At 39.8% G+C, this 27,321-nt stretch overlaps 2 protein-coding genes across 3 annotated transcripts; both read right to left on the bottom strand.

Annotated features, from left to right (window-relative positions):
- Positions 1 to 1,843: 1,843 nt before the first annotated feature.
- Positions 1,844 to 8,182, bottom strand: LOC116123285 (beta-glucosidase 46-like). 2 transcript variants are annotated; one of them, XM_031409076.1, is made up of 13 exons: positions 8,134 to 8,182; positions 7,418 to 7,562; positions 7,274 to 7,340; positions 7,050 to 7,108; positions 5,381 to 5,456; positions 5,229 to 5,303; positions 5,064 to 5,151; positions 3,441 to 3,693; positions 3,220 to 3,335; positions 2,857 to 3,112; positions 2,677 to 2,779; positions 2,493 to 2,601; positions 1,844 to 2,353 (listed from the first exon to the last, which is right to left on the bottom strand). In XM_031409076.1, exons 2-13 carry the CDS (start codon positions 7,544 to 7,546, stop codon positions 2,134 to 2,136), a joined length of 1,551 nt encoding a protein of 516 aa, XP_031264936.1. In that variant the 5' UTR covers positions 7,547 to 7,562; positions 8,134 to 8,182; the 3' UTR covers positions 1,844 to 2,133. The 2 variants fall into 2 exon arrangements, with proteins under 2 accessions (XP_031264936.1, XP_031264934.1); XM_031409074.1 differs by lacking the exons at positions 5,064 to 5,151; positions 5,229 to 5,303; positions 5,381 to 5,456; ... (2 more) ...; positions 7,418 to 7,562; positions 8,134 to 8,182 and adding exons at positions 3,789 to 3,876; positions 3,954 to 4,028; positions 4,106 to 4,304.
- Positions 7,569 to 11,258, bottom strand: LOC116123286 (beta-glucosidase 47-like). Its single transcript, XM_031409077.1, is given in 12 exon segments — positions 7,569 to 8,335; positions 8,441 to 8,551; positions 8,628 to 8,730; positions 8,809 to 9,064; positions 9,175 to 9,290; positions 9,393 to 9,645; positions 9,737 to 9,824; positions 10,029 to 10,108; positions 10,192 to 10,262; positions 10,752 to 10,810; positions 10,899 to 10,965; positions 11,045 to 11,258. Coding segments are annotated over 12 exon segments (1,629 nt in total). The 5' UTR covers positions 11,249 to 11,258; the 3' UTR covers positions 7,569 to 8,114.
- Between the last annotated feature and the right edge of the window lie 16,063 nt (positions 11,259 to 27,321).

The raw sequence follows: 27,321 nt of genomic DNA, 5'->3' as shown, positions 1-27,321 counted from the left end.
AACTTATCACTTTATCAAAATATCATAATCTTCTAAAACTTCAACAATTTTATTATGATTTCTAAACCACTATGATCCATATCCATTAATCTAAATCCTAATAAAGATTTATTTATTTTAATTCATTATCAAAAATGACTAATCACACAAATATAATCTTGTTTAGTTCTATCTTCCAAATATCGGCAGTTAGAGCCACACTAATATGACAAGTATGAAATTTATTTTTTAATTCTAATTTCATTTTTTAAACAATTTTATTAAATCATTTCTAGTTGCAGTTTTAAAATACTTTTAAATCCTGAAAAAATGAATTTTGAACAAATCTTAAAAATGAATTTTGAACAAATCTTTCAAAATATTTCTTCAGCCATATTAATAGGTTGATCAGCTGCGTAATATATAAGCTAACTGTTCCCTATACATCAGAATTATAACGCCAATAGTACCCATTTAGTATTTGAGTTTGATTGCTTTCTCTATTTCCATGTTATTAATATATTATTAGCATGCTTTTTTAAAGTACTAGTACCATTACCTGAATCAGCTTTATAAACATTTCTACATATTTGCATCTTGCTTTCTTGACTTGAACGCCATTTTCTGTTCGTAAAACTTGTCAAAATGCGCCCAAACGTCTGATGTGTGCTGTCTTCGGTTTCGACGGCAGTTGATGAACCCATCTCAACTTGAGATGGAGTTGGACGAGGCTACGATTACGAGGACGACTTTTAGAACCACCAGGAGCTGTTGGAATCGACGGCATATTTTAGGTGTATGATTCTGAGACTGGGATTGGACAGCGGGACTATTTGAATCTCCTGCATTCATAGTAAATTAGTGGGATAGGACTAGATAGTTTTCTTCATCATTGAAATTAATGGGAGAGAAATATCTATCCATTGTACTTGAAAAAAAATTGATTAGAAGAAATAAAAATTAAAGAAGAAATTGGAATATGGAAATTAGAATTAGAAATTGGAAATATGAATTGAAATTGTAAAAACTAATAATATTAAAATAAGAGCAAATTGATAACAAAAAGATTAGAATAATATAATTGAGAGAATAGAGATTGAGAATAGGAATATGAGAGAATGAGAGAATTTGAGTTGTGAGAAAAATATGAGAGTTTAGGGCCAATTTATAGAAAAATGGGAAAGAAAATGACGAAAAAGACCTCTCCAACGGCTATAAAACGCTATTTTCAAGGGTAAAAGGGTAATTTAAAAAATAATTAATTTACATTTTTTAATTTATTTTTAGGCGGGTTGGCCGTTGGCTACAGCCAACTCGGCAGGTTGGCAACAGCCAACCCGCATGCAACCCGTCGGTTGGTGGTCCTCCTGCAGAGAGGACAAAATAGCAACCCGCGGGCTGTCGAGTTGCCATTTTGCAACCCGGCCCGCCCGGGGGGTTGCTGGTGGGTTGGGCTCAACCCGGCCTGCCATTAAGGCGGGCCGGGTTAAACCCTCTTCATTACGGGCCGGGTTAAGGTTGACCCGCCTAACCCGACCCATTTGTTCCACCTCTACTTGCTACTGACCTCCTCTCTCTCTCTCTTTGGGCAGTGTCGTCCATCTCTATATTAGTTTTCTACTTTATCTATGACCATTATGATCTGTGACGATATGCTTGATGCCTTTAGGAGCTGCTCATAATATGATATCATAGGACATAGATTAATGCCTTTTAAATTTATTGCTATTATGTGTGACATTGCTCTTGGTGTGACGTGATAGGAGTTTCCGTTTGATCATTGCTAACCTTCAATTTTGTAACTGCTTTTTATGACCAAGCCATGCAGAACTGAGAGAAGTATAGAACACTATAAACTCTCACACTTTGTTGTAACGATGTCTATCAGACTTTATCTTTGATATAATATCCAGTAACCGTACTTGACATGTCTAGCTCATTCAACTGAAAAAGAACTTTCCTGTACTAAAGATTTAGCATGCTGCTTTCAAATACCAAGTGAAACTTGCGTTTGATTTCAGGGTGGATACATAATTCTAGAATGTTTTGAATATAATACTAAACCTGAACTTAAATAGCTCGTTTTCCTGGATATTTTGTATCTGGTTCTGTTTATTGTTCTTCTGAGCACAAACATGGAGGGAGATTAAGACCCTAACACTGGAGATGCTCTTGAATATTCTCTGGTGTCTGGGATTTGATTATCCTATTCTTTTCAATGACCTGTTTATACCAAGTTGCTGATAACTTAGGAGTCCTCTTCAGTGTGGTATAATCAACATGGTGAAGTCCAAATCTTACTGTATAGCCCTTTGTCCATTCGAAGTTATCTAGCAAGGACCAAGAAAAGTATCCCCTGACATCTGCTCCATTTCTGTTTAAATAGGGAGAGACATTGGCGAAGGAAATATTCATTAACGTAGAAAGAATCTGAAGTCTCGGGAGCTTTTTGATGACAGATCAATGTCCTTTTGATTTGATTGTTTAAAAATTCTAATCCAGCACATCCTTACCTCATTGCTGTCAACAGTGCATCTAAGTAGCAAGTCATATATTCGACCCTTTTGACATCATGGAGATACTCTTCAGTGGTGGAATTTGGAGTATTTATCTCGCCGTATCCTGCAATAGAAAATGAAGGTATGCAAGGATAAGTAGCAAGTTTCTTCCTTGACAGCTCTGCAGATTGCTACTTACCATTTTCTGTAATGAACATGGGTATGTTATTGTATCTCTCTTTCACGTAGTTTATAACCTTCTCCATTCCCGGTGGGTATACATTTAGCCACTCCAATGAGGTCTGCAAAGCCAAAAGGTTTCAGCAACTGGTTTATGAATGTGAAGTCAGTATGTTTGTGATGAATTTAGATTGCATACGGATTCTCCTATGGGGACACCATTTCTTTGGTTACTTCGTCGGCAAAATCCTTCTGTCTTGGTAGCTCCCCATCCAGGTTCACATACAGAAGAGATACAGTCTCGGATGTAGTAACTGGTGTAGTGATTGATTCCAATAAAGTCCAGTCCCATCTTCAATTTCTCTTTATCTTTGCTTGAAAACTCGGGTAGTATAGTTCCCAAAATGGTTTTCATCTCTACAGGATATTTTCCATATGTAATTGGATCCAAAAACCTGCATTCATTTCATCAAACAGTGCAGTATCTTTAAATCATGAAGATAAATATGCATTATGTGTGTTTAGTCATGTGAAACAATTGAGTGAGAAGTTGAGGATTAACCAATTCATGAAGAAGGATTGACTTCGTTCGGCTGCTAACTTGTCTGCTGTGGAGTTGCTAATGGGTTCAAACCATGCGGCGTGCAAAACAATCCCAATGCTACCTCCTTGCTCTCTCTGGAGTTTCACTGATACTGTTAAGTCTACTCCTATCCTCTCATCCAGAAACTTTTAGAAAATAAAACTATTACCCTTTTCATTGTATATCGTTACTGTTATTACCTGGTATTTGGTTCTGTATTTATGAACTGCAGTAGCATGTGATAGGATAACATTGTGAGCTGCAATGAAAGGCTCCATCTCTGAATTGCCCCGACTGCAATTTCCAAATGGCCTTGAGCAATGAGATGGAGGATATTCACCTAAACGATAACCAAGGATGACTTGATAGTTTGGCTCATTGAAGGTGACCCAGTATTTCACTCGGTCACCGAAGGATTTAAAACAAATGTCTGCAAAATATCCAAAATCCTCCCTGGAATAAAGGATAAACTCCAATGAGTTGAAAATGAGTTGAAATTAGGATTTGTGTACTCTAGTTTCTGCATGGTAATGTTTGCATACACTTACTGTGATTTAGGACTTAGCCAAGCTCCATAAGTGTCCTCAAGATGTTGAGGGCTGTCAAAATGAGTCAATGTTACAAATGGTTGGATACCTGAAAGAGGGCAATTGAGGAAGATGAGATGTCTGCCTTCATTTCAGTTGTGAATCAAAACAAGGATAGAAGTAAACCTTTAAGCAAGAGAGCATCAATGAGGTTGTTATAGAAATTGATACCAGCTGTGTTGATATGTCCAAATCTCCCTTCTGTTAAATGGCATGAAATTTCACATCATTTCTTTGTAGAACAAAGTAGTTGATATGCAAATGGGATCAAAACTCACTAGGCAAAATTCTAGCCCATGAAATTGAGAAGCGATAGCTGTTGACTCCAAGGGACTCCATTAGATTAATGTCTTCCTATATCCGCAAAATCAAATAAACATTCAATAAGTTTGGAACCCACCAAATAAATTCATGCCATTTTGAAACAACCTAGAGTTGATGACACTAATCCCCTTGAGGTTTGATTAAATAACAAAGTTTTCCTAAGGTTACTAAATAACATACATCCCAGTTTAAGCGTTAAAATAAGCGGTAGGAAGATTATTTTATTATTACATCTAACCTATGGATCAATGTCTTTTTAACTATATACATATTTACCTTTTAACATAGTTGTATTAACATTTGATGCCTAGTGTCAAGGGTTGAGAGTTTCACACCTAAAAAGCTAATCTATTAGGTGGAGGGACTCCCTCCTTTTATAAGTCTAATATCTCATCAATACATTTTCGGTGTGGGATTTGTTACTTTCTCCCCCACCCAATCTTGTGATGCCCTCGTCACAGGTGAGACCCCTACCTATCCACCCACCTCACTCTTGTGTGGACCCACAATCACATGTGGATACCCTCACGTGGGTGCCTGACAGGACATCGAAAGACGAGAGTTTGATATACAAAAACTAACCTATTAGATGGAGAGACTTCCCCTTTTATAAGCCCAAGACTTTCCCAATATACTTTCGACGTGAGATTTGTTACACAAGGTGGTAAACAATAAAGAGAAATGACTAAGTTATTTATTACCTCTATAATTTATAGTAAAATANACTTGATAGTTTGGCTCATTGAAGGTGACCCAGTATTTCACTCGGTCACCGAAGGATTTAAAACAAATGTCTGCAAAATATCCAAAATCCTCCCTGGAATAAAGGATAAACTCCAATGAGTTGAAAATGAGTTGAAATTAGGATTTGTGTACTCTAGTTTCTGCATGGTAATGTTTGCATACACTTACTGTGATTTAGGACTTAGCCAAGCTCCATAAGTGTCCTCAAGATGTTGAGGGCTGTCAAAATGAGTCAATGTTACAAATGGTTGGATACCTGAAAGAGGGCAATTGAGGAAGATGAGATGTCTGCCTTCATTTCAGTTGTGAATCAAAACAAGGATAGAAGTAAACCTTTAAGCAAGAGAGCATCAATGAGGTTGTTATAGAAATTGATACCAGCTGTGTTGATATGTCCAAATCTCCCTTCTGTTAAATGGCATGAAATTTCACATCATTTCTTTGTAGAACAAAGTAGTTGATATGCAAATGGGATCAAAACTCACTAGGCAAAATTCTAGCCCATGAAATTGAGAAGCGATAGCTGTTGACTCCAAGGGACTCCATTAGATTAATGTCTTCCTATTTCCGCAAAATCAAATAAACATTCAATAAGTTTGGAACCCACCAAATAAATTCATGCCATTTTGAAACAACCTAGAGTTGATGACACTAATCCCCTTGAGGTTTGATTAAATAACAAAGTTTTCCTGAGGTTACTAAATAACATACATCCCAGTTTAAGCGTTAAAATAAGCGGTAGGAAGATTATTTTATTATTACATCTAACCTATGGATCAATGTCTTTTTAACTATATACATATTTACCTTTTAACATAGTTGTCTTAACATTTGTTGCCTAGTGTCAAGGGTTGAGAGTTTCATATCTAAAAAGCTAATCTATTAGGTGGAGGGACTCCGTCCCTTTATAAGTCCAATACCTCATCAATACATTTCCGGTGTAGGATTTGTTACATTCTCTCCCACCCAATCCTGTGATGCCCTCATCACAATTGGGACCCCCTACCTATCCACCCACCTCACTCTTGTGTGGACCCACAATCATATGTGGATACTCTCACGTGAGTGCCTAACAGGACGTCGAAAGACGAGAGTTTCACATCCAAAAGATTAACCTATTAGGTGGAGAGACTTCCCCTTTTATAAGCCCAAAACTTTCTCAATACGCTTTTCGAGTGAGATTTGTTACACAAGGTGGTAAACAATAAAGAGAAATGACTAAGTTATTTATTACCTCTATAATTTATAGTAAAATACTCTCAAAGACTTATAGTAAGTTATAACAGAAAAAAAAGGACATAATTCTTTGATAGATAACTGATAAGTAGGACAAATGGAGCATGATTAATTAAATTGTTAATAAATAATCAATCATAGGTCCCTCAATTATTCCCGTTATTACTAAAACTATACCAAAATAGAAGATATGGGAATCTAATCTTATAATTAAAATCAGATTCGACATAGGCCTTTAAACAATCTATAATCACACCTTCAACATTAGTTAACTCAAGACATATAATCCACCCAATTTAATTATATTAGCCAGGCTTTGAATTGGTCTAAGAACTAGATTCTATTCAACGACTATATTTAAATGAAAAAGTTATAATAATTACAAAGAGAGAGATATTAACCATCACGGGATGATATGATAATAAAAGAGCAAAAATATGTTCTATAAGTTTTTGAGTTTGAGTCCCTCCTAAGCCATTGATACTCTTACCCGACCGACGTTTCAAGGTCTCAAGTGATTAGTCCCGGTGATTAAAAGAAAAAATTAAAATTTAGATGTTAACTATTGTCACTCTATTTCTGCTTGTACTGATTAAGAACCAAAATTTTCCAACTACAGTTTTTGCTACGATGGTACATTAGGAGTATTTTAGGTTATTTTCATATACCTCTCACAAAACTGTTTAATTTATTACATTTAAAATTTTTAAAAACCATTAAAAGGCTCTTTTATAATTATTAAAATTAAAAAAAAAAAACCCGAGATAGGGTTGTTTTTAATAATTATAAAAGGGTTTTAGATTATTTTTCAAAAGGCTTCGGTACATTCAAATTAATTGATTTCAGAGAAGGTGTATAAAGTTAATCCAAAGTATTTCTCTACTAAGAACTAAGACTATTTAAAGAAAAAAAAGATACCAAATAACGATGATAATGATCCACAGCAATATCACCATTACTTCCGTCAATTATGTTTCCTGCAAGAACAAAAAATGATAGAATATTGCATTTTTTTTTTGTTCATGTGTAAAGTCAAAATGTGTGTATATGATGAGAAAGTTGTAAAAGTCATGAATTTCCAAGCTTAGCTTTGATATTATGGATCATAAAACGTAGAAAGAGAAGAAAAACTAGTCACTCACCAGGTTTGTGGGTAAAAACATCCCAGTTGCTTAAACCTTTACCTTCACTCAAGTATGCACCTTCAAACTGCAAAAAATGAAAGGAAATTACATAAATGAAGGCAATTGAGGAAGTTGCATATATGTGAAGAGTTAAACTTAGACCTGATATGAAGAGGATGCAGTTCCAAAGAGAAAGTTGGATGGAAATAAAGATGAATGACTTTTGAGACCAGGAGGTAATAGTAGCACAACTAAGAGAGCTATTGATTTACATACTGTAAAAAGCTTCATATTTCTTCACTCTATGCTGAAATGAAACAACCTTCATTTTATATGCATGCTTCTTCTTATAACCCATGAAGCAGAGAAAAGGACATATTAATTAATTATAAGATTTGGGTTCCGAAAATTTCTATATGATTTGACTGTTATGCAATCAAAAGAAAACAAGTGAGTGAACTATTTGAATTATTTTTGCCTAAGAATTTGAATCGGGTTCTAATCTATGACATTATTAGATAGAATATAGCTAGGTCCCTTTAAAAGATTATGTTTTTCAACTGTTAGATTTCCTGTCAAGACTTTTAACCAACATTTTGGCCCTCCAAATTAATTAATTAATAATGTGCCAATTATATACCAGTGATTAGGTTAGGAGAATCCATTTCTATTATCATATATTCCATGTTTCCATTGCTTTGCTTTGTGAGAACACTTTCAATACTTCACCATTATTGACACAACTTCCATTTCACTTCACAAAAAGGAGCATCAAAAGCCCCTTTACTACAAGCTAAGTTACTTGTTGCATTACAACATCAACACATTCCAAGGATTCATTCCTCCTGCCTTTTCTGGATCATGCTTTAGCACTATACCTTTTCTGAGCCTTATGTTTAGCAATGAACTGTTTATACCAAATTGCTGATAGTCTTTTAGTTCTCTTGAGAGTGGCATAATCAACATGGTGAAGTCCAAACCTCACTGTATATCCATCCTTCCACTCAAAGTTGTCGAGCAATGACCAAGCGAAGCATCCTCGTACATCTGCTCCTTTCCTGATAATGTTATCAAATCCAACTTATTATATGAACAATCTTTGAAGATAACAGAGAACAGAACATGCCCAAAAGGATTGTAATAAGAATTGAAAGCCATGGATAGATGATAATTTAGCAACCTCACTGCCGCTGCTAACTGCTAAGGCATCCAAGTAGCTGTTCATGTACTCCACCCTCTTGACATCATTGATTGAAATTTCGGTGGACGAAAGGGGAATGTCCTTTTCACCAAATCCTGCAAGACGATAATCATATGAGATTAATTTTGACAAAATATGTGACCAAATGTTAAAGGAACAATTTGAACTCACCATTTTCTGTTATGTACATTGGAATATTATTGTACTTCTGCCTTATATATGTTACTACTTTTTCCAGTCCTTGAGGGTAAATATATAGTCAATCTATATCCGTCTACACAAGTAAAAAGCTTTAGTTATGTCCCCAAAGAAGTTAAATTATGGAGATTGATGACAAACACAGACAACATACGGGTTCTCCAATGAAGATGCCATTTTTTTGTGCAGTCCACAATGTGAAGCCTTCTGTCTTAGAATTTCCTGGCCCTGGTTCACATTTGGTAAAAATGCAGTCTTTTACATAGAAACTGCTATATTGATTGATACCAATGAAGTCTAATCCATTCTTCAGCTTTTCCAGACCAGATTTGGAAAATACAGGCAGATTAAATCCTAGAATTTTATGCCTTTCTGATGGATATCTCTGGAATACAATTGGATCTAAGAACCTGCATTATACTCTTAGAGAAAAATCGAGTCACTCATAGTGATCTTGGAGACCGTATAAGGACATAAGATATTAATGTACTGGGGATGTATATGTGATGGAATTGCTCACCAGTTCATATAGAAAGCTTGAGCTCTCTCAGCTGCAGATTTGTCTTCCAAGGAGTCGCTGATAGGTTCAAGCCACATGGTATTCACAACAATACCAATGCTACCTCCCTGTTCTTTCTGAATATTTTGGTAGCATTATGGTTTAGAATAAAGCTCAATTGACTACCAATCACTGAACAGAAAAGTCCTAGCCAAGACTTTGAATATCTACCTATATACCTGGTATTTAGTTCTGTATATACTGACAGCAGCTGCATGAGATAAGATAATGTTGTGAGCTGCAATAAAAGGCTCTCTCTCTGAATCCCCATTAATACAATTCCCAAACAGGCCAGAGCATCTAGATGGTGGGTAAATCCCTGACCTATAGCCACGAATGACTGCAACATTGGGTTCGTTGAAGGTGGCCCAGTACATCACTCTGTCTCCAAAGCATTTGAAACAAATGTCTGCATAATATTCAAAATCTTCCCTGAAAAATGCATAATGCATTTTAGTGGCAGGCCATTCCTTTATAAATTAGGCAAGATAGGTAACAATATTGAGAGAGTGTTGCCACTCACTGCACTTCAGGACTTAGCCAAGCTCTATATCTGTCATCAAGTCCCTGAGGAATGTCATAATGAGTCAATGTCGCAAAGGGTTGGATCCCTGAAATCAGAAGCAATGAACATTTAAGTAGAGGTAATTAAGTAAGAATGATACTTAAAATCATTTAGATGCTTATAATGATAACGTTTCTTTCACTTGACATCTTGCCGAAGTTTAAATTTTTCCCACAGTTTTGATCAGATTAATTATATGGTTAGATTACTTTAGATTACATAAGTTATGGTATTAGAGTTTTGAATTGACCTTTGAGCAGAAGAGCATTGATGAACTTGTTATAATGATCGATGCCAGCCTTATTCACAGCTCCGAATCTTCCCTCTTTTTCAAAGTTAAGATGACATTGAGTTAGAGATAGAAAAAATGATACAACTAGACAATTAAATGTTCATACATTTAGAAGAACTAAAAAAACCTTGCCCATGATATAGAGAAACGGTAACTATTGACTCCAACATAATCCATGAGATCCACATCTTCCTGCTTGATCATATCATCAAAAACCAAACAGATAATTTTCTCAATTTGTCATGATAAAATTGACTGAATTTTTTTGAGTTGTTTAGCATTGAATACACGAGATCATGTACAAGTCCCACAACAGAAAAGAAAAAATGACTGATGACTAAATGGGCTCAAAATAAGTCAGTATAAAAGTAGCTACAAAAAGAAAGAAAAGCCAAATCACAAAGAGAAATAATTTTAGATTTTAAACCAAGACGCCATGGACAAGTGGGATTTCAAATCAACAGGGTGGGACACATCCACAATTAGCTGTCTACACCCAAAACTTTCAATCAACTGGACAATTTAACCAATAAAATCTCCTTTAATTATATTTTTTTATCAAACCCCTCTTTAATCACCCTGGTATGAACGGAATTTCATCTCAAAATCTTTTATAAACTAAGTCCGTTAAGGGATTAAAACAAGTGATAACTTTTAATGGTTAGTGGAAAAAGGAGTTACCAGATATCGATGGTAATGATCAATAGCAACATCTCCATTACTTCCATCCATGATATTACCTAAAACAAAGAAGAAACAGAAGTTGTTGAAAAGAAGGCATCAAATAAATAATGAAGCTGTAAAACATATATAATTAGCAACTCTAACCAGGTTGGTGAGTAAAATTGTCCCAGTTGCTAAGGCCTTTACCATCAGTTAAGAAAGCCCCTTCAAACTGCATAAATAAAATACAAGCATAACAGATAATTATAAATGGATAAATAAAACTGTATTTTTGTTCAGTGAGAAAGAACCTGATAAGAAGAAGATGCAGTTCCAAAGAGGAAATTTTCCGGGAAAGGAGATTCATATGTATCCGTTTCACCTTTCAAAGAGATATTTTTGTCACTACATGAAACCAGTGGCATTAGAATCCAAAACCATTGGAATAAAGATTGATATAGAAATGAATTCTCCATTAAAATGAAACTGAGGTAGTTCTCTACTTGTAAAGACATAAAGAGTGGTTCTCTTGATGTCAGCAACTGCGATTGCCAAGCGTTGGTTGTCTGCATGCAAGTACATATTAACACGGCGTCTCAGAAAAAGCCAACATATAACTGCTTATCAGAGAATAATTATGTTACCTATTCAATTATTAAATTTACAATGAAAAATTGAAATTTGAATTTTAAATACCTGTTTATTTTTTTTTAAAGTAAAGGATTTAGAAGAACCTTAAAAGAAACACAAAACCAGATGTTATGCCTAAAAAAGTAGGGCTGATGCAAGACCCAGTCAGTGTAAAAAGTCAAAGCTTAGGTAGGCCCGCAGCCAGTCAGAGGAAGCCACGTCACACAATGACAGGGGCAGCATGCTCCTGTCAGGGTAGTGGGTGCGCGTCAAACCAGCCAGGAGCTAGAATGATTCCACGTGTCTAATCACTGCACTAAATCGCGTAAATCGATCTAAAAGGTGGGCAATGGGACATAAAGAAGGATTTGCATGAATAATCCCACCAACTCGCAGATTTAGTAATGATAACCTTAATCCATCCCACTATAAATTGAGAGCTCCTCTCTCATTTAAAGGATTAGCTAATCTCTCTAAAAAAAAAAAATAGCATTCTATCTATTGTATAATCATTTGTAAGTCAGTCCGCTGAACGCGACCTGACCACTATCATTAATACAAAATCAGTGGACGTAGGATTTGCTTCCTTAGCATCCGAACCACTTTAAACATTGTTCCCTATTGTTTTTACTCATTCTTTCACCGCGTATGTCTTCTGGGCCAGCTCAGCATTTCACACGTGTATTTGGTTGGTGTCAAAATCACGCATCAACAGTTTGGCGCTAGAAGAAATGTCTGATTTAGTATCCGTCCTTCATCAGGAGAATCTCTTAACTTACTGGTCCTACAACAGCAAATGGCTCGCCGACTTTAACTTGAGCGAACCAATCAGGGTGCTAAGAGATCCCCTGAGTACAGGAGGACACCTCTCCTGAGGTACCTTCGGTTCTGCAAAATGTCGCAAGGGATATTCCTTCAAGTTCACAACTTGACCCTGCCATCAGAAGCTACCTGGAGAGGTTTGACAATACTCTTCAGACGGTCAACCGAAGGTTGGACCGTTTGGACCGGGGCGTGCCACCCAAATCAAATGAGGCGGTGCAACCGCCAAAAACGCCTGCTGGTCTTGCGAAAGCATGGCAAAGGGCGATAGCCCATGGCGCGAGCACTGCAGCGCGCCGAAAGAAGGGTAAGCAAGTGGCGAAAAATGGGCCTAAGGGCACTAAAGGGCCGGCGAACACTGACCACGTCTCAAATAGAATACCTGTGGCGTTAAGACTCAGTGAAAAGTCACAGCCAGAGCCGTCCCATGCTGCGTCGCATGAAAACCCCCGTAAAAGTGCTAGGCGGGGTGATTCTCATTACCGCCATAAAAGCAATCCTAATCACAATCCTAATCATAGTCGTGCAGGAGGTTCCCATACTCCGCGGGGCGGTTCATACCACCGCAGAGGTCGTGAAAATTCCCCGCACCATTCATTGCCATCACACGGCTCTAGCTAGCGTGTGTCGAGAGCGGTCAGAACTACCGGCCGAGGCGAAGTGGATCCGACCACCGGACTTTCCTCATTCGCAATCGTGAGGGTTGAACTCAGATGGGTGAAAGTAATCCCCAAATAGCTCCGTTGCCCCAGATTGAGGAGCTGTAGCGTGCTCTAGACCAGCTTAAAGTTCAACAAAATGAGCAAGGGCAGGTCGCATCAGCGTCTCATTTTTCTCCGGCAGTATTAGCTGCCCCTCTCCCGTCAAGATTTAAAATGCCCGACATGCGGGTGTTTGATGGAAATTCTGATCCGTAGGATCACTTGTACGAATTCAACGACCTGATGGAACTTCACCAGGTTTCAGATTTGGCAAAGTGTCGTTGTTTGGCAGTAACTCTAACCTCTCATGCCAAACGATGGTTCAGGTCGCTCCCAGCGGGATCGATTAGCTCGTGGCCTCAGATAAGCATGACGTTCCTAAGGCATTTCCAAGCAAACTGAAAGTTCTCAATGCCTTTGAGCTATCTCAGCAATATAAGGCAAGAGAGGGATGAATCCCTCTAGTCTTACATCGACCGGTTCCACAGAGAACTTAATAAGATAGCTCACACTCCCGAAGAGTCTGTTCGGACTCTCATCATAGTGGGAGTCCGCCCACAGACCGACATGTGGAAAGAGTTATAGGCTGAGGATGATGTTTCCCTCACCCACTTCTATAACATTGCGGAGAAGTACCTTCGTATTGAGAATTCCGTGGCGGCACTCCACCGCCGTGACCCCAATGTTTCAGGTAGTGCGCCTGGTCAGGAGGAAAGTAGGAGAGTTGATCGCAGATGGGCTATTGATGATCAACGAAAAGGAAATAAACCGCGCTATGAGCCCAAAAAGTCTTATGTTCCCGTTTCTCGTCGCGATTATGACAGAAATCAGTATACGCCTTTGAATGCGTCTGTATCGGCTATTCTTGACAAGTCAGAAGAAGCCAGCTTGCTCGGAGAGCCTGAGCACATAAAAAATCCCCCGTCAGCCAAAAATAGTAAGAAATACTGTCGCTTTCATCGAGATAATGGGCATCACACCAATGAGTGTCGAGCTCTCAAATAGGCAGACCTCATCAAGCAGGGGCATTTCAAGGAATATATTGATGATTCCACTCCCGCACAAGAGAAAAATCAAGGGGAACCAGGAAAGAAATGATGTGATCGCAAAGGTATATGCAACGTCAATTTGATCTTTGGATTCCCCGCGAGGTGCCCAGGAAAGGTATGCTCGCGCAGTCCATCACGACCCTATCAGTGTGATGAGCACGACGCGACAACAACAAAAGGTTCGTAGGAAGGAGGAAATTACCTTCTCCAAAAAGGATGCAGTTTGATTGCATCATCCCCACGATGACGCTCTTGTGATCACGCCCCTAATAGGGCGCCATAACATCCATAGAATGTTGGTGGACAACGGAAGTGCTGTGAACATCCTATTCCAAACAGCTTTCTAAAGAATGAAATTGGACGAGGCCGACCTGAAGCCTGCCTCGATCCCCCTATATGGTTTTATAAGGGACCACCTGATCCCCAAAGGAACGATCTTGCTTCCAGTCACGCTGGGTGACTTTGACGAAGTGACCAAGGTAACTAAATTCTTGGTAATGGATTGCCCATCCGCTTTTAGTGGTATCCTGGGGTGACCTCTGCTGAGAAACTTCAAGGTAGTCACTTCGATATACCATCTGAAGATGAAGTTCCCCACCCTGACGGGGATAGGGGAAGTTAGCGAATCTCAGCATGCATCTCGTGATTGTTACGTAAAAGTAGTGCAGATGGGGTGCAAAGGGAAAGGTATCTCGCGTGGCATTCCTCGATAGGCGATGGCGATCAGCTGGATCGAGCCATAGCCTGGCCCAGTCGAGAATAATATAGATCCTCGTATTCAGGAATGCCCTTCCAGTGGGCCAATTGAAGATCTGTCTAAAGTATTGGTCGACTAGAGCGAGCCGAGCAGAGTGTTAGGGATTGGGAGCAATCTCAACCCCCAGCTCGCCATCGAACTGACCAGCTTCCTCAGAGAGAATATCGATGTGTTTGCATGGTCACATGCGGATGTGGTCGAGATCAACCCGGATATTATTTGCCATGCATTGAACATCGACAGTGAAGCCAAGTCGGTTCGCCAAAAGAGAAGAGCGATGGATTCGGAGTGATATGCTGCCTTAAAACTTGAGGTGGATAACCTTCTTCGAAATGGGTCCATCCGAGAAGTGCTCTATCCGACCTGGGTTGCCAACCCGGTTCTAGTAAAGAAGCCCAACGGCAAATGGCGAACTTGCGTCGACTTCATTGACCTTAACAAGGCATGCCCAAAAGATAGTTTTCCCCTTCCCAGGATCGACAAGCTCGTGGATGCCACCTCAGGGCATGAGCTGCTGAGTTTTATGGACGCGTACTCGGGATACAATCAAATTCCGATATACTCGCCGGACGAAGAGCATACATCCTTTGTTATAGATCGGGGGCTGTACTATTATAGAGTTATGTCAAGAACGCTAGCACAACTTACCAATGGTTGGTTAACAGAATGTTCTCCAAACAGATCGAAAAATCGATGGAGGTCTATGTAGATGACATGCTGGTCAAATCCCATGTCGCTTTAGATCACATAACGCATCTCGCTGAGATGTTCGACATCCTCCGACAATACAGAATGAAGTTAAACCCCCTCAAGTGCTCATTCGAAGTATCCTCGGAAAAATTCGTAGGATACATGGTTAACCAACGGGGCATAGAGATCAACCCCGAGAAAATCCAAGCTTTCCTCGACATGAAATGTCCGACCAACAAAAAGCAGGTAATGAGCCTTAATGGGCGAATAACGGCGCTAAGTCACTTCATATCGAGGGCAACAGATCGCTGCTTGCCATTCTTCAATGTTCTAAGGGCCAATAAAAAGTTCGAGTAGACTCCCGAGTGCGAACAGGCATTCTAGAGAATTAAAGAACACCTCGGGAAGCCACCCCTTCTGTCCAAGCCTTTCCCGCAGGAGATCCTCCTCCTGTATCTGTTCGTCTCTCAGTTCGCAGTCAGTGTAACCTTAATTCGGTAAGAGGATAGGGTCTAATGACTTGTGTATTATGCGAGAAAGCGTCTGTTGTTAGGAAACGACCCAATTGCGTAGCGGAAAACAAAATTTTTACAACCATGGATCGTTCCTTAGAACCCAAAATCAGGACACAGAAAATTATAGTTTATATATTACAACAAGAATCTGCAGAAAATAAATCTAAAGTTTAGATTCATACCCATGTTGGAAGCTCCACGAATATTGTCTCTGAACGCGTTTGCTACCAATCCAAGTGTAGGATCGAACCCAAGAAGTCTACATGAAGATAATCACAAGGAACCAATGAGGGATTTGCTAGATCCTCCTTGACCTTAAGAAATCAAGAAGAAAACTTTGATTTTGGCACAAACCAAAATGGCGTGGGAGAGTGTTTTTCTTTGTGTTGTGTGAGTGTGTTTTCTTTCCTCTCAAAAGGCAAATTAAAATCATATAAAATCACACAAACACTTCTTCTTTTATAGGCAAACTTAGTTGCCATATTCCCATATGGAATGGGCTTGGGCTTCAACCCAAACACCCCATGTTACCAAACACTCCTAATTAGATATTTTATTTATTTCATCATTATCTCAATTAAAATCAATTAATATTTAATTAACATTTAATAATAATGATGATTTAATTAAATATGTGCGAACACATATTTAAATGTAATTTCATTTATTTAATTTTTTAACAAATTAAATAAAAGCTACGACCTCAGCAAATTTAATTACACTGTGAAATTACCAAAATACCCTTTTGCCAAAAAAGACAAAAACGCCTTTCTTTCTTCCTGGCTCTTAAATTATCTTCTATGTGTGTGACCCATAGGCTCCTCATCATACCGGCAGTGTATAGTATCGCGATTAACATCAATTAACCGTCTCACTAATACATAGACCAAGATTGGCCCCTAGCAAGGCATCATGGCCACCCGATAGATTTGGATTCAACAAAGTAGCTACCTGTCAACGATATGGTTACCGTACAATTCGATCCTTTTATCATACGTTATCTCGATGAGACGAAGGCATAGAAATAGTGTCAACCTTCGGTTACTCTTGATATTATGTATTCAGTTTCTGGACCAATGACCTGTATTATAAACCGGATAGAGCAACAACTCAATCCCACTGTGGCCACAGTTTTAGTGTCATTGCCATATACTGAATTGCGCCGTGAGATAACTTTCTCCCGTACCCGGGAGTGATGAATCCTCTGTCAATCCACCATAGTCTTGATACACTCCTTGATGCAGCCAATCACCACCGTATTGACAGCTCTGAAAAGAACTGCGTTAGGCTAGTGTCAAACTACACCAATCGGTGCACAAGGCGCTCCGGTGATCTCAAGTCTAAGGATCACATGCACCACCATTTGTTAGAGGATTTGTTCCATAGACACTAGGGTTACCATCCATATGGAATCCTCTGGTGGGTCAGTCTAGTGAACTTGATGTGGTGTATTCGCCTACTGCAAGCACCCATGTGTTGCACCAGGTTGTCACCAAACAACCTTGACAAGTGAGATCAGTCACTGCCTTTCGACAGGGTCGTTCAACACTATGATAGCCTTACCATATTATCTGTGCCCTTATTTTAGAATAACACTGGGGCTATGGACATTTATAGCATGGCCACCATATGTGCTCATAGGGTTTTCACTATCAAGATTTGAAACACTTGATATCCTCGTCACGGTTCTACCATTCTAAGAATATATATCAATACATATTGCCATAATAATGATTTACGCGATATAGAATAAAATGCATTTTATTGATTAACGAACATTATTACAAAGAGTCAATTCTACAATAATTGATTGGCTCTAGGGCATCTACTCTAACGTCTGTTAGATGCCGAGATGTGGTATCCAGAAATGGAATGGTTAGCTTATGCCCTGTTGATCGCTTCCAGGAAGTTGCTACCTTACTTCCACGCTCATACGATCCATGTAATGACCAATTACCAACTCAGGCAGGTCCTCCAGAAGCCAGAAGCGTTAGGTAAATTGCTTAAATGGGCTATGGAATTAAGTTAGTTCGATTTGAAGTATAGACCGAAATCAACTATCAAAGGGCAGGCTGTTGCCGACTTCATATCTGAATTCTTATATCATCCAATGAATGAGTCAGAGCAACAGCCTAGCGAAGTCATTCAGGAAACTGCCCAGAATCTGTCGACCTGGAGCCTCTACGTCGATGGATCATCGAACAGAAAAAGGGCCAGGGCAGGTCTTCTCCTTTTGAGTCCTGAAGGGGCTCACCTTCATGACATTCTCCGATTCGGTTTTAAGGCAACCAATAATGAGGCCGAGTATGAAGCTCTGTTCGCTGGACTGTGGTTGGCCAAGGAAATAGGTGCAATTGCAATCAGTATCCACAGCGATTCCATGTTGGTCGTTAACCAGATTTTGGGAGAGTACCAAGCCAAGAAAGAAAATATGATAAGCTATTTGAAGAAAGCTAAGGCCGCACTCGAGCTGCTCAAGCACTTCACGATCACACAAATTCCTAAAGATAACAACTCCGTGGCAGGCGCTTTGGTAAGAATAGCCTCGTCATTGGACTCAGATGCACCGGAAAGTATTCATGTTCGATTCATCGAGACCCCCAGTATCAGCCTGATCGAACAGGCCATGAATGTAACAGAATCAGATTCGTAGATGACCCCTATCATTCAGTATCTCAGGGATGGGACCTTGCCTGATGACAAGGTCGAGGCAATGACTCTGCGAACAAGATTTGCTCGTTACACCCTCATCGGAGACCAGCTGTACAGGCGAGGGTTTAGCGCCCCTCTCCTCCGATGTGTAACTAGCGAAGAGGCAGATTACATCATAAGGGAGATACATGAAAGGATCTGCGGTAATCACACCGCCGCACGATCTCTCGCCGACAAAGTTGTTCGTCAAGGGTACTACTGGCCCCTAATCCAAGAAGACACCTACAACTTTATCAAAAGGTGTGACAAGTGCCAGCGGTTCGCGAACATATCGCGAGCTCCTTCCCACCAGTTGATAACCATGACCAGCCCCTGGCCATTCTCCATGTGGGGAATCGATCTTATCGGTCCCATGCTAGTTGGTAAAAGGGGAGTAAAGTATGTTATGGTCGCGGTGGATTACTTCACCAAGTGGGTCGAAGCAGAACCGTTAGCCGTGATCACGACCAGAAAGCTCAAGGATTTCGTCTTCAAGAACATTGTGTGTCACTATGGGATTCCTCATACTCTTATCTCGGACAATGGCAAACAATTTGACAACGAGGAGTTCAAGCAGTTTTGCTACGAGTTGGGTATTCATAAAAAATTTACCTCAGTCGCAAGGCCGCAAGCAAACGGTCAAGTTAAAGCTGTCAACAAAACCATCAAGCACACCTTGAAGGCAAAGCTTGGCGCAGCCAAGGGAAATTGGGCGATGACCTCCCCGAAGTTTTGTGGGCCTACAGGACAACTCCGAGAACCTCTACCTCAGAAACCCCTTTTTCGCTAGCATATGGCTGTGAAGCGATAATCCCTATTGAGGTAGGAACCGGTTCACTTCGGAGGGACCTGTACAATGAAGCCGACAATGAAGCACTTATACGCGCAAGTCTGGACCTAGTTGAAGAACATCGTAGTAAGGCTTAGCTAAAGGTAGCAGCCTATCAGCAACGCGCGAAGATATTCTTCGACTCTAAGGTCAGGAGAAGAGACTTTCGGGTCGGCGACCTTGTTTTGAAGGAAATTCTTCTCAGCACTAGAGAACCAAGTGCGGGAGTCTTAGGACCGAACTGGGAAGTCCCCTACCGCATTGCCGAAGTGATAAGACCGGGGACTTATCATCTCAAAAGGCTAAATGGTTCAAAAGTACCCTGAGCTTGGAATGCTGAACATCTCCGACCATATTATCAGTAATTCCGAACTCAGTTTTTCCTTGTAAAGATTTTATTTTTCGCAATCTTTGTAAATGTAAATAACAAGTGTATTATCCTATTCTTTTGTAATAATCCTCACATGTAATTCTACTCGTATAGACGTATTATAATTATGTTCGCATAGATTTGTTCTAATGTTATAAACGGTTAGAATGCGATCTTGTAGGGTACATAAATTATAAGTGCTCTAGAGATTAAGATGCATTTCATTAATAAGTACAGTGAACAAGACAAGATCCCAAAAACAAATTACAATTATCGGTCTTGATTCTCGACTCCTGGAGGACCGACCTCGTCATCTCAGGGTTGGTTGCCATCCGCCTGGTCGGCTGTAGGTTCTTCAGGGACGTGTCCCGAAGCCTCTCCCTGATCAAATCCTCGAGTGGCCTCCGCTGCTTCCTCATCCTCTAGTCGCGCCATGGAAATGAGAGTTTCCCACCAATCCTCCTGGAGGTTGGACATATCAATCTGTGGATTCTTCGGCCACAAGGCATAGATGGACTCGATCACCTATTCAGCAGCCTTTGCCTCAACCTCCTCTGCTTGGTTCTGCATCTCTTTAGTCAGCGAAGTAACTTTTCCTTGACTCGCTTGGAGTTCGGCCTCAATAGCCTGCCTTTGCTTCTCTAAGACCTCCCTCTCCTACTCTGCTCGTAAGGCCCGCTGAGAGGTTGTTTTGAGCTCCTAATCTTTCTCGTCGACTTCCCTGGATAGCTTGGCTATAGTTCTATGGAGTTCTTTTATCTCCTCCCCGTGCTTCTCAAGCTCGGCCTTTTGAAAATCCACCGTGCGAAGAGTCGCATCCCTTTCATTTAGGTACCAGACCACCGATTCAGTGGATAGCCTCTTTTCTGCTTCGACGGCTTCCAGGTCCCGTTTGAGCTTCATATTCTCTTCCTTCAGCGCGACCTCTCCCACAGCAGCTCCCAGCCGAACCTTTTACAGGGATAGTTGCATGGAGAGCAGAGCCTGCGAACAAGAAGAATGTCAGTTTCCTACCCAGAACAAAAAGGCAGTCCTCGTCGAGGATAGTTCATTTTACCTTGCCTATGTGCTAGATTGATGTGGACATCAGGTCCACATGGTTGGAACCCACAAACTCTTTAAATACTTTCGCGAGTTCGCACTCTAGCAAAGCGAAGACCGCCGACTGCAAATGATCTGATAGTTGTCCCATCGAGTCCAACACTGGAGTATCCTCGCCAGTACCCCCGTCAGGGGTGTCGCTCACTGGCTCCTTACCCAACCTCTTTCCAATGCATGTGACATTGCTTTGCCCTGCTCGAGATGCTCCCGAAGCAGTGCGAATGCCTGGCTGCAACCTCCCGGGCTGAAAGCCCAGATCCTCCGGTTCAAACTCTGACTCTTCAACCCGAATTTGCCACCTCTTCCTAGGTTGCCGAGTCATTGTCTTTTGCTTCGGGCGAGCAGCCAAAGGCTGGGAAGCGCCCGTAGGTCGAATTAGGGTGCCCGCCGAGGGTTGGGGAGCCTCAGTAGGATGCGCAGACCCCGATGTTGCCCCTTCGGCCGGGGGACCACTAGGAGCAGCTTTGGTCGTCCTAGCGGTCCTCGCCCGAGGGAAAGAAAATTGCCTTCGTCATGGTAACCCTGACATCTTCGGAGGCATGGTCGTTGTATATGAACATCGTTAGTAAAAAAAAAAAAAAAAAAAAAGTTCATTGCGCAATCAAAAAGGATCCAGTTAAATGGAGGCTCTAAGGTTGCGTCTACGTTGAAGAAGCCGTACCTTCGTAGATTCGTGGTTGTCATGAGCAGCTTTGCGTCGCGACTTACTTCGGGCAAGAAACCGAAGGCTACAATTCTATCCGGCTCCGCGAGCAGCTCCAAACTAGTCGTTTTGTTAATTGCTAGAAAAATAAACAGTTTGTTAGTAAGAAAAACAAAGTCAATGAGCTCGTTAAAGGAAAAGAACCTACTCGGGTCCTGGAAGCGATAGAGGCCGTCGTAACGAAAAAAGAAAAACTTTGTCTCATAAGCCCCTGCGTTGCTAGGGTAACTATGTATCCCCGCTGCGATAGTAGGTCGCATGGACAAGTAGTAGGAGTCCTTGTCCTTGCTCTTTTTTAGGATGTATGAGCAACCGAGTTCTACTGCAGTTAGCTCGCCTAACTGGTTCTCGCGACACGCGATGTACATGGCAACCGCAATCATGTACGTGTTCGGTGTGAGTTGCATCGATGCGATCCTGAAATGATCCAGGACCAACTTGACAAAGGGGTGGAAAGGGATTAACCCCCCACCCTTGAAGATTTCCTCGGAGATCGCGGCCAACCCACGTGGCGGATGTCGAGCTGTGTGCGTCCTATCGCGGATACCGTATTGGTCTATCACCCTATTGAGCTCATCCTCAGTAAGTACCGAGAAGATCTCTTGGGTGGGACTCACAAGAACATCCTGTGTGGACGAATTGGTCCCTTCCTCGGACCTAGTCGTTAAGGGGTCCATCCTACTACAGTCTGCAAAAGCGACAAGCAGGGAATCTTTTTAGCCCTCGTACACCATTTCGTACGATGACGTGGAGGAAAGCAAACACTTCCCCTCCTAAATCCCAGAAAAACCCTAATAGAATGATTCGAGCCGCCATTCATGGCTCGAACCCAGCAAGAACATTTCATCTCCGATCAACTACCAGAAAAACCAATCATTTATCAACTACTGGGAGTGAGAAATTAAAACAAAAAACGATTCTTACCTCTTGGAATATGAAGATGGATCCTTCTGCTTCGAATATCAGGTACGCGCTGGCTTGGAAGGCAAAGAATCCAAGTTTGCAAAAGTCTCTTGCTCTCTTTGAAAAGATGAGTGTGGTGACATTGCCTGAAACGAACCTGGGTTTTATAGCAAAAGAATTGGCGCTTAGTTTTCCTGAAATCAAACAACGTTTGGGCAGAAAAATATACCTCCTCGTTGATCGCGACCACGTGTTGCAGATCCACGGGAAAGGGTGATCGTCACGCTCCAAGAAAACCAAATCGTCGTCCTTCTCTATTGAAAAACCCAAACGACGGCACGATTCTCCTGCCGCATTAAATGCCCCCCAATCTGCATTTAATGCTCTGATGGAGTATATCATTTCAACATGTCATGTATTTAAGGCGCATGGTTGGCATTAATTGTGCACAGGGCACATCTGTCAGAGCAAAAGATGTTTTATTAAATGTATCCGTTACGAAAATGCAACAGGTAACATCTGAAGAGATTGTTACGTAGAACACTCTTCATCTGGTCAGTCACAAAGCAACATGACTCCTCTATTCTACCTCATTGGTCGCGAAGCGACGTGACTCTCGACGAGTATTCGGTTCCGAAACAACCCAATCCCTTGTCCAGAAGAGAATTCCAAGTATAATCAGGTCGTGAACTTCGGAAAATCGAAATCAAAGCACTGGTATGGTCTGAGATCAAGTCGTTCATCTTTAAGCAAAGACTATCGGGTCGCACTTGCACAAGCGTAGTCTCGACCTCTCTTCAAACAGGTCGGAATCTCCAGAATTTCCTTGAAGGCGTCTTGTCACGGCATGAATTATAGTTTCCAAGGTTCGATCCTCAAACCTTAAAAACTAGGGGACTTCTGTTATGCCTGAAAAAGTAGGGCTGATGCAAGACCCAGTCAGCGTAAAAAGTCAGAGCTTACGTAGGCCCGCAGCCAATCAGAGGAAGCCACGTCACATAATGACAGGGGCAGCATGCTCCTGTCAGGGTAGTGGGTGCGCGTCAGACCAGCCAGGGGCTAGAATGATTCCATGTGTCTAATCACTGCACCAAATTGCGTAAATCGCTCTAAAAGGTGGGCAATGGGACATAAAGAAGGATTTGCATGGATAATCCCACCAACTCGCAGATTTAGTAATGATAACCTTAATCCATCCCACTATAAATTGAGAGCTCCTCTCTCATTTAAGGGATTAGCTAATCTCTCTAAAAAAAAAAAAGCATTCTATCTCTTGTATAATCTTTTGTAAGTCAGTCCGCTGAACGCGACCTGACCACTATCATTAATACAAAATCAGTGGACGTAGGATTTGCTTCCTTAGCATCCGAACCACTTTAAACGTTGTTCCCTATTGTTTTTACTCATTCTTTCACCGCGTGTGTCTTCTGGGCTAGCTCAGTATTTCACACGTGTATTTGGTTGGTGTCAAAATCACGCATCAACACCAGACAAGAGATCAAATAAGGTAGGATCCATTTCTTTAGGATACTTTGGGTTGAATTTATGTTTTCAAGTTATTAGACTAAGGGAACTATTAGCGGTATATTTATCTATATATATATATATATATATATATAATATAAAGGATCAATTAAAAAAAATAGCTTGGAGTTTCAAAATTCATAGAAACTACCCCTAACTGCATATATATATATAATATATATAATAAAGGATAAATTTTAAAAACTAGCTTGGAGTTTCAAAATTCAATAGAAACTACCCTAACTTTGCAAAGTTTATTTCAGATAAATACGAAATTACCCATTTTTAAGGTTAAAGAAGATACCTATTTAAATTATAAAAAACTAGGAAATTGAATTTATACCTTATATAGATATTATTCATATATATATATATATATATATAAATTTTAAAAACTAGCTTGGAGTTTCAAAATTCAATAGAAACTACCCCTAACTTTGCAAAGTTTTTTTTCAGATAAAATACGAAATTACCCCATTTTTAAGGTTAAAGAAGATACCCTATTTAAATTATAAAAAACTAGGAAATTGAATTTATACCTTATATAGTTATATTATTCATTGATATTACAAATTAAATTATATAGATGTAGACAGGATCAATGGTTGCTTAACTTTACATAACTTTTTACATCAATTTTTATCCTTTAGATTAAAGAACAATCAACGGTTCAGATTAGATGAGAATCAATCTTCATTTAATGCGCAAGTCTTGTGACTTCTTCTTGTGTAGAGCCCAAATTTCTCAAGGGCCAAATTGTAAATATTTCTAATGGATCTTACTCACACCCTAAGCATGCAATCTAAGAGATATCTTCCTAAAGAAGTCGAATCATAATTCAAAGAGGAATCTGGCAGGAATTTGTTGGGGTTATGCCCTATGAATACAATGATTTTCTGAAATAATGTAAACAATTGTTAAACAAATAAAAATATTTTATTTGTCTCATCATCACATATCTCCTTTATATTACATGTGTATATGTATATCAAAGGTTCTAGAGCTAATAGATAAGATAAAATCCTCGTTTATATGAAGCAGTCATATATAAGAAATGTGAGATTTTATCGTAGCTCGAAATTATGTTAACAACCATATAACACGAGCTAGACACTCTGTTTGATAAAGATGTTGTGTGTCTGTCTTTGTGAGGGTAATAAATCTCGAATCACTAAAATGAGGATTTTAGAGTAGAAACACTTGTACATTAGATATGCATTGAACTGGACCAAGTGAAGTTTATAATTCTGAGTAACTACCATGGAAAACATAAACTTCACACCTTAGCAACTTTGGCATATGTAACTTAATCTTGAGTGGGTAATGTACCTTTGATTTGTAGACTATAGTCTTTGATTAGAGTAGAAGGTGAGATTCAGTTATTTGACGGATCAATACATTGGCCGATTGGGATTGTAGTTCTATTGGTTAGAGAACACTATTCCATAGATATGGAATTCATAACTTCGAAAGGTTTAAGGAATATCGTCTTATGGGTTTTACAAGGTCCTGAATGATGATATTTGGCCAAACGTTTAATGAAGCGTTCATTAAACATTTATCATTAAATAAATGTAAAACCATTGTTTTAAAACCTGGCTCGGCCCGATCAGTTTAATCAGTTTAACTAGGACTCGGAAGCCTTAGCGGGTCAGGTTTACATTATTCCTATTCACCCAAAACCCAAGAATTTGGGATGATGATCGACAAACAATTAACGGTTGGGGTGTTGGGGGTTTTGAAGAGAAAGTGCCAGTGAGTGTAATGGTGGCAACGGAATTGATTTCCGATGAGTAAATTAGTCGAAAATCGAAAAACACTAGCGGTGGCAACAACTGGCTTTTGCCAGATTGGCGAGGCTAACGGAGGTGGGGTGAGGTGGGTTTTGGTCGAAAGGAAAAGGGAAGTATTTTCGGGGTGCCGAGGAGGGTTGTCAACGCTGATGTTGGCGAGATTTGGCCTAGAATGCGGATGCTGGCGTTGGTGAGATTTGGCCGAAATCGAACCGATATCGACCATATCTTGGGTAGATTATTAGGGGAATGGACTCAAGGGACGATTGAGATATCTACCCAAGATCTGGCTAATATCGGTTCGATTGGGATATCTACCCAATCTCGGTCAAATCTACTCCGATAGGGGTGTTTTTGGCTATCAATATGGCCAGAAACGACCATATCAGAGCCTCTCGGTGACGGTGGGTTACTCAAGGGGACTCTAGGAGACTTCCGGTGGCAGATGGCAATGGCGGGCAATGGCTTGGGGTGGTGGTGGTGATTTTGTTATAAATTAAAGTTTTATGTAAGCGGGAGTGTTTTAGCTAAATCTGAAATATTGGGGGTTAAAAAAATTATTCAAAAATTAATAATAAAAATAATATTATATAATATTTAAAAAAGAGGGCAATTTAGTAATTTAAATAACATACCCATCAATTTATTCATTCTAACCAAACATATTAATATAACATACCCACCTATTTATTCCAAGTAACCAAATATATTTTTCCTAAAAATTCTCAATAATTTATATTACCAACATTAACTACTATTGGTATTGAAAGATTATTGGAATCTTATATTACTTGACAATCAGATGTGGTAATAAAGTAATATAAGATGACATAACCCTAATAATCTCATATAACTCCCAACCAAACGCTCTCTCAAATCCAACATTTTTTAAACCAAATGCACCCTAAAAGTAAATTGGTTCACTTTCTAAGTTGGAATTTAATACAACTAATAAAAAGTTACTGAAATCTGAGATTTCAAGAATCTATAAGCATGAGTAATATAGGAATATTTTGTCATAATCAAAATAATGGTTGTTGTTAGAGAAAACGACTTTTTCCTACCGAATAATGGTGTAACGACACTTTTCCACCCTCAGAATTTTATAAATACCAGTTTACCACCCAAACGTTAGATTCCTTTAATAGTTTCCGTTCAAAACAGTAATATTCACTACAATGACAACAATACCCTTGATTGTTTGAATTAAAAATTTATTTATTATTATATGTCATGTCAATGGAATCAATTATCCATTCTATCACCGTCTCTCCCATCTTCACAAAAACTCCATTAATCAAGCAAATCCACAAATCTACAAACCCCACGAATCTCTTTTCTTCTTCTTCACCTTTCTTCGTTCTTCTCCTTCTCTCCTTTTATAATCCTCCTCTTTCTGAACTCTCTCTCCTTTCATTATCAATCCCACTTTTTTTTGGCTCAGCTTAACTGAAGCCACTTCTTCTCTCTCTGGATCAAAGAGTAGACTGACGTTGGCCCCAGAACTCCT

The sequence above is a fragment of the Pistacia vera genome, unplaced genomic scaffold (genome assembly GCF_008641045.1).
Source record: "Pistacia vera cultivar Batoury unplaced genomic scaffold, PisVer_v2 Contig141, whole genome shotgun sequence".
In the NCBI taxonomy this organism is placed as follows: Eukaryota; Viridiplantae; Streptophyta; class Magnoliopsida; order Sapindales; family Anacardiaceae; genus Pistacia; species Pistacia vera.
This window is presented reverse-complemented; position numbering and strand designations above follow the sequence as displayed.

Bases quoted from the DNA above. Each gene is read 5' to 3' on its own strand.
- LOC116123285 (XM_031409076.1), bottom strand. From the start codon at position 7,546: ATGAAGCTTTTTACAGTATGTAAATCAATAGCTCTCTTAGTTGTGCTA. The intron at 5,304-5,380 runs GTGAGTTTTGAT...GCCATTTAACAG, and splicing joins ATGGGCTAGAATTTTGCCTA to AAGGGAGATTTGGACATATC. The intron at 3,113-3,219 runs GTTAATCCTCAA...AAATGAATGCAG, and splicing joins CAATCCTTCTTCATGAATTG to GTTTTTGGATCCAATTACAT.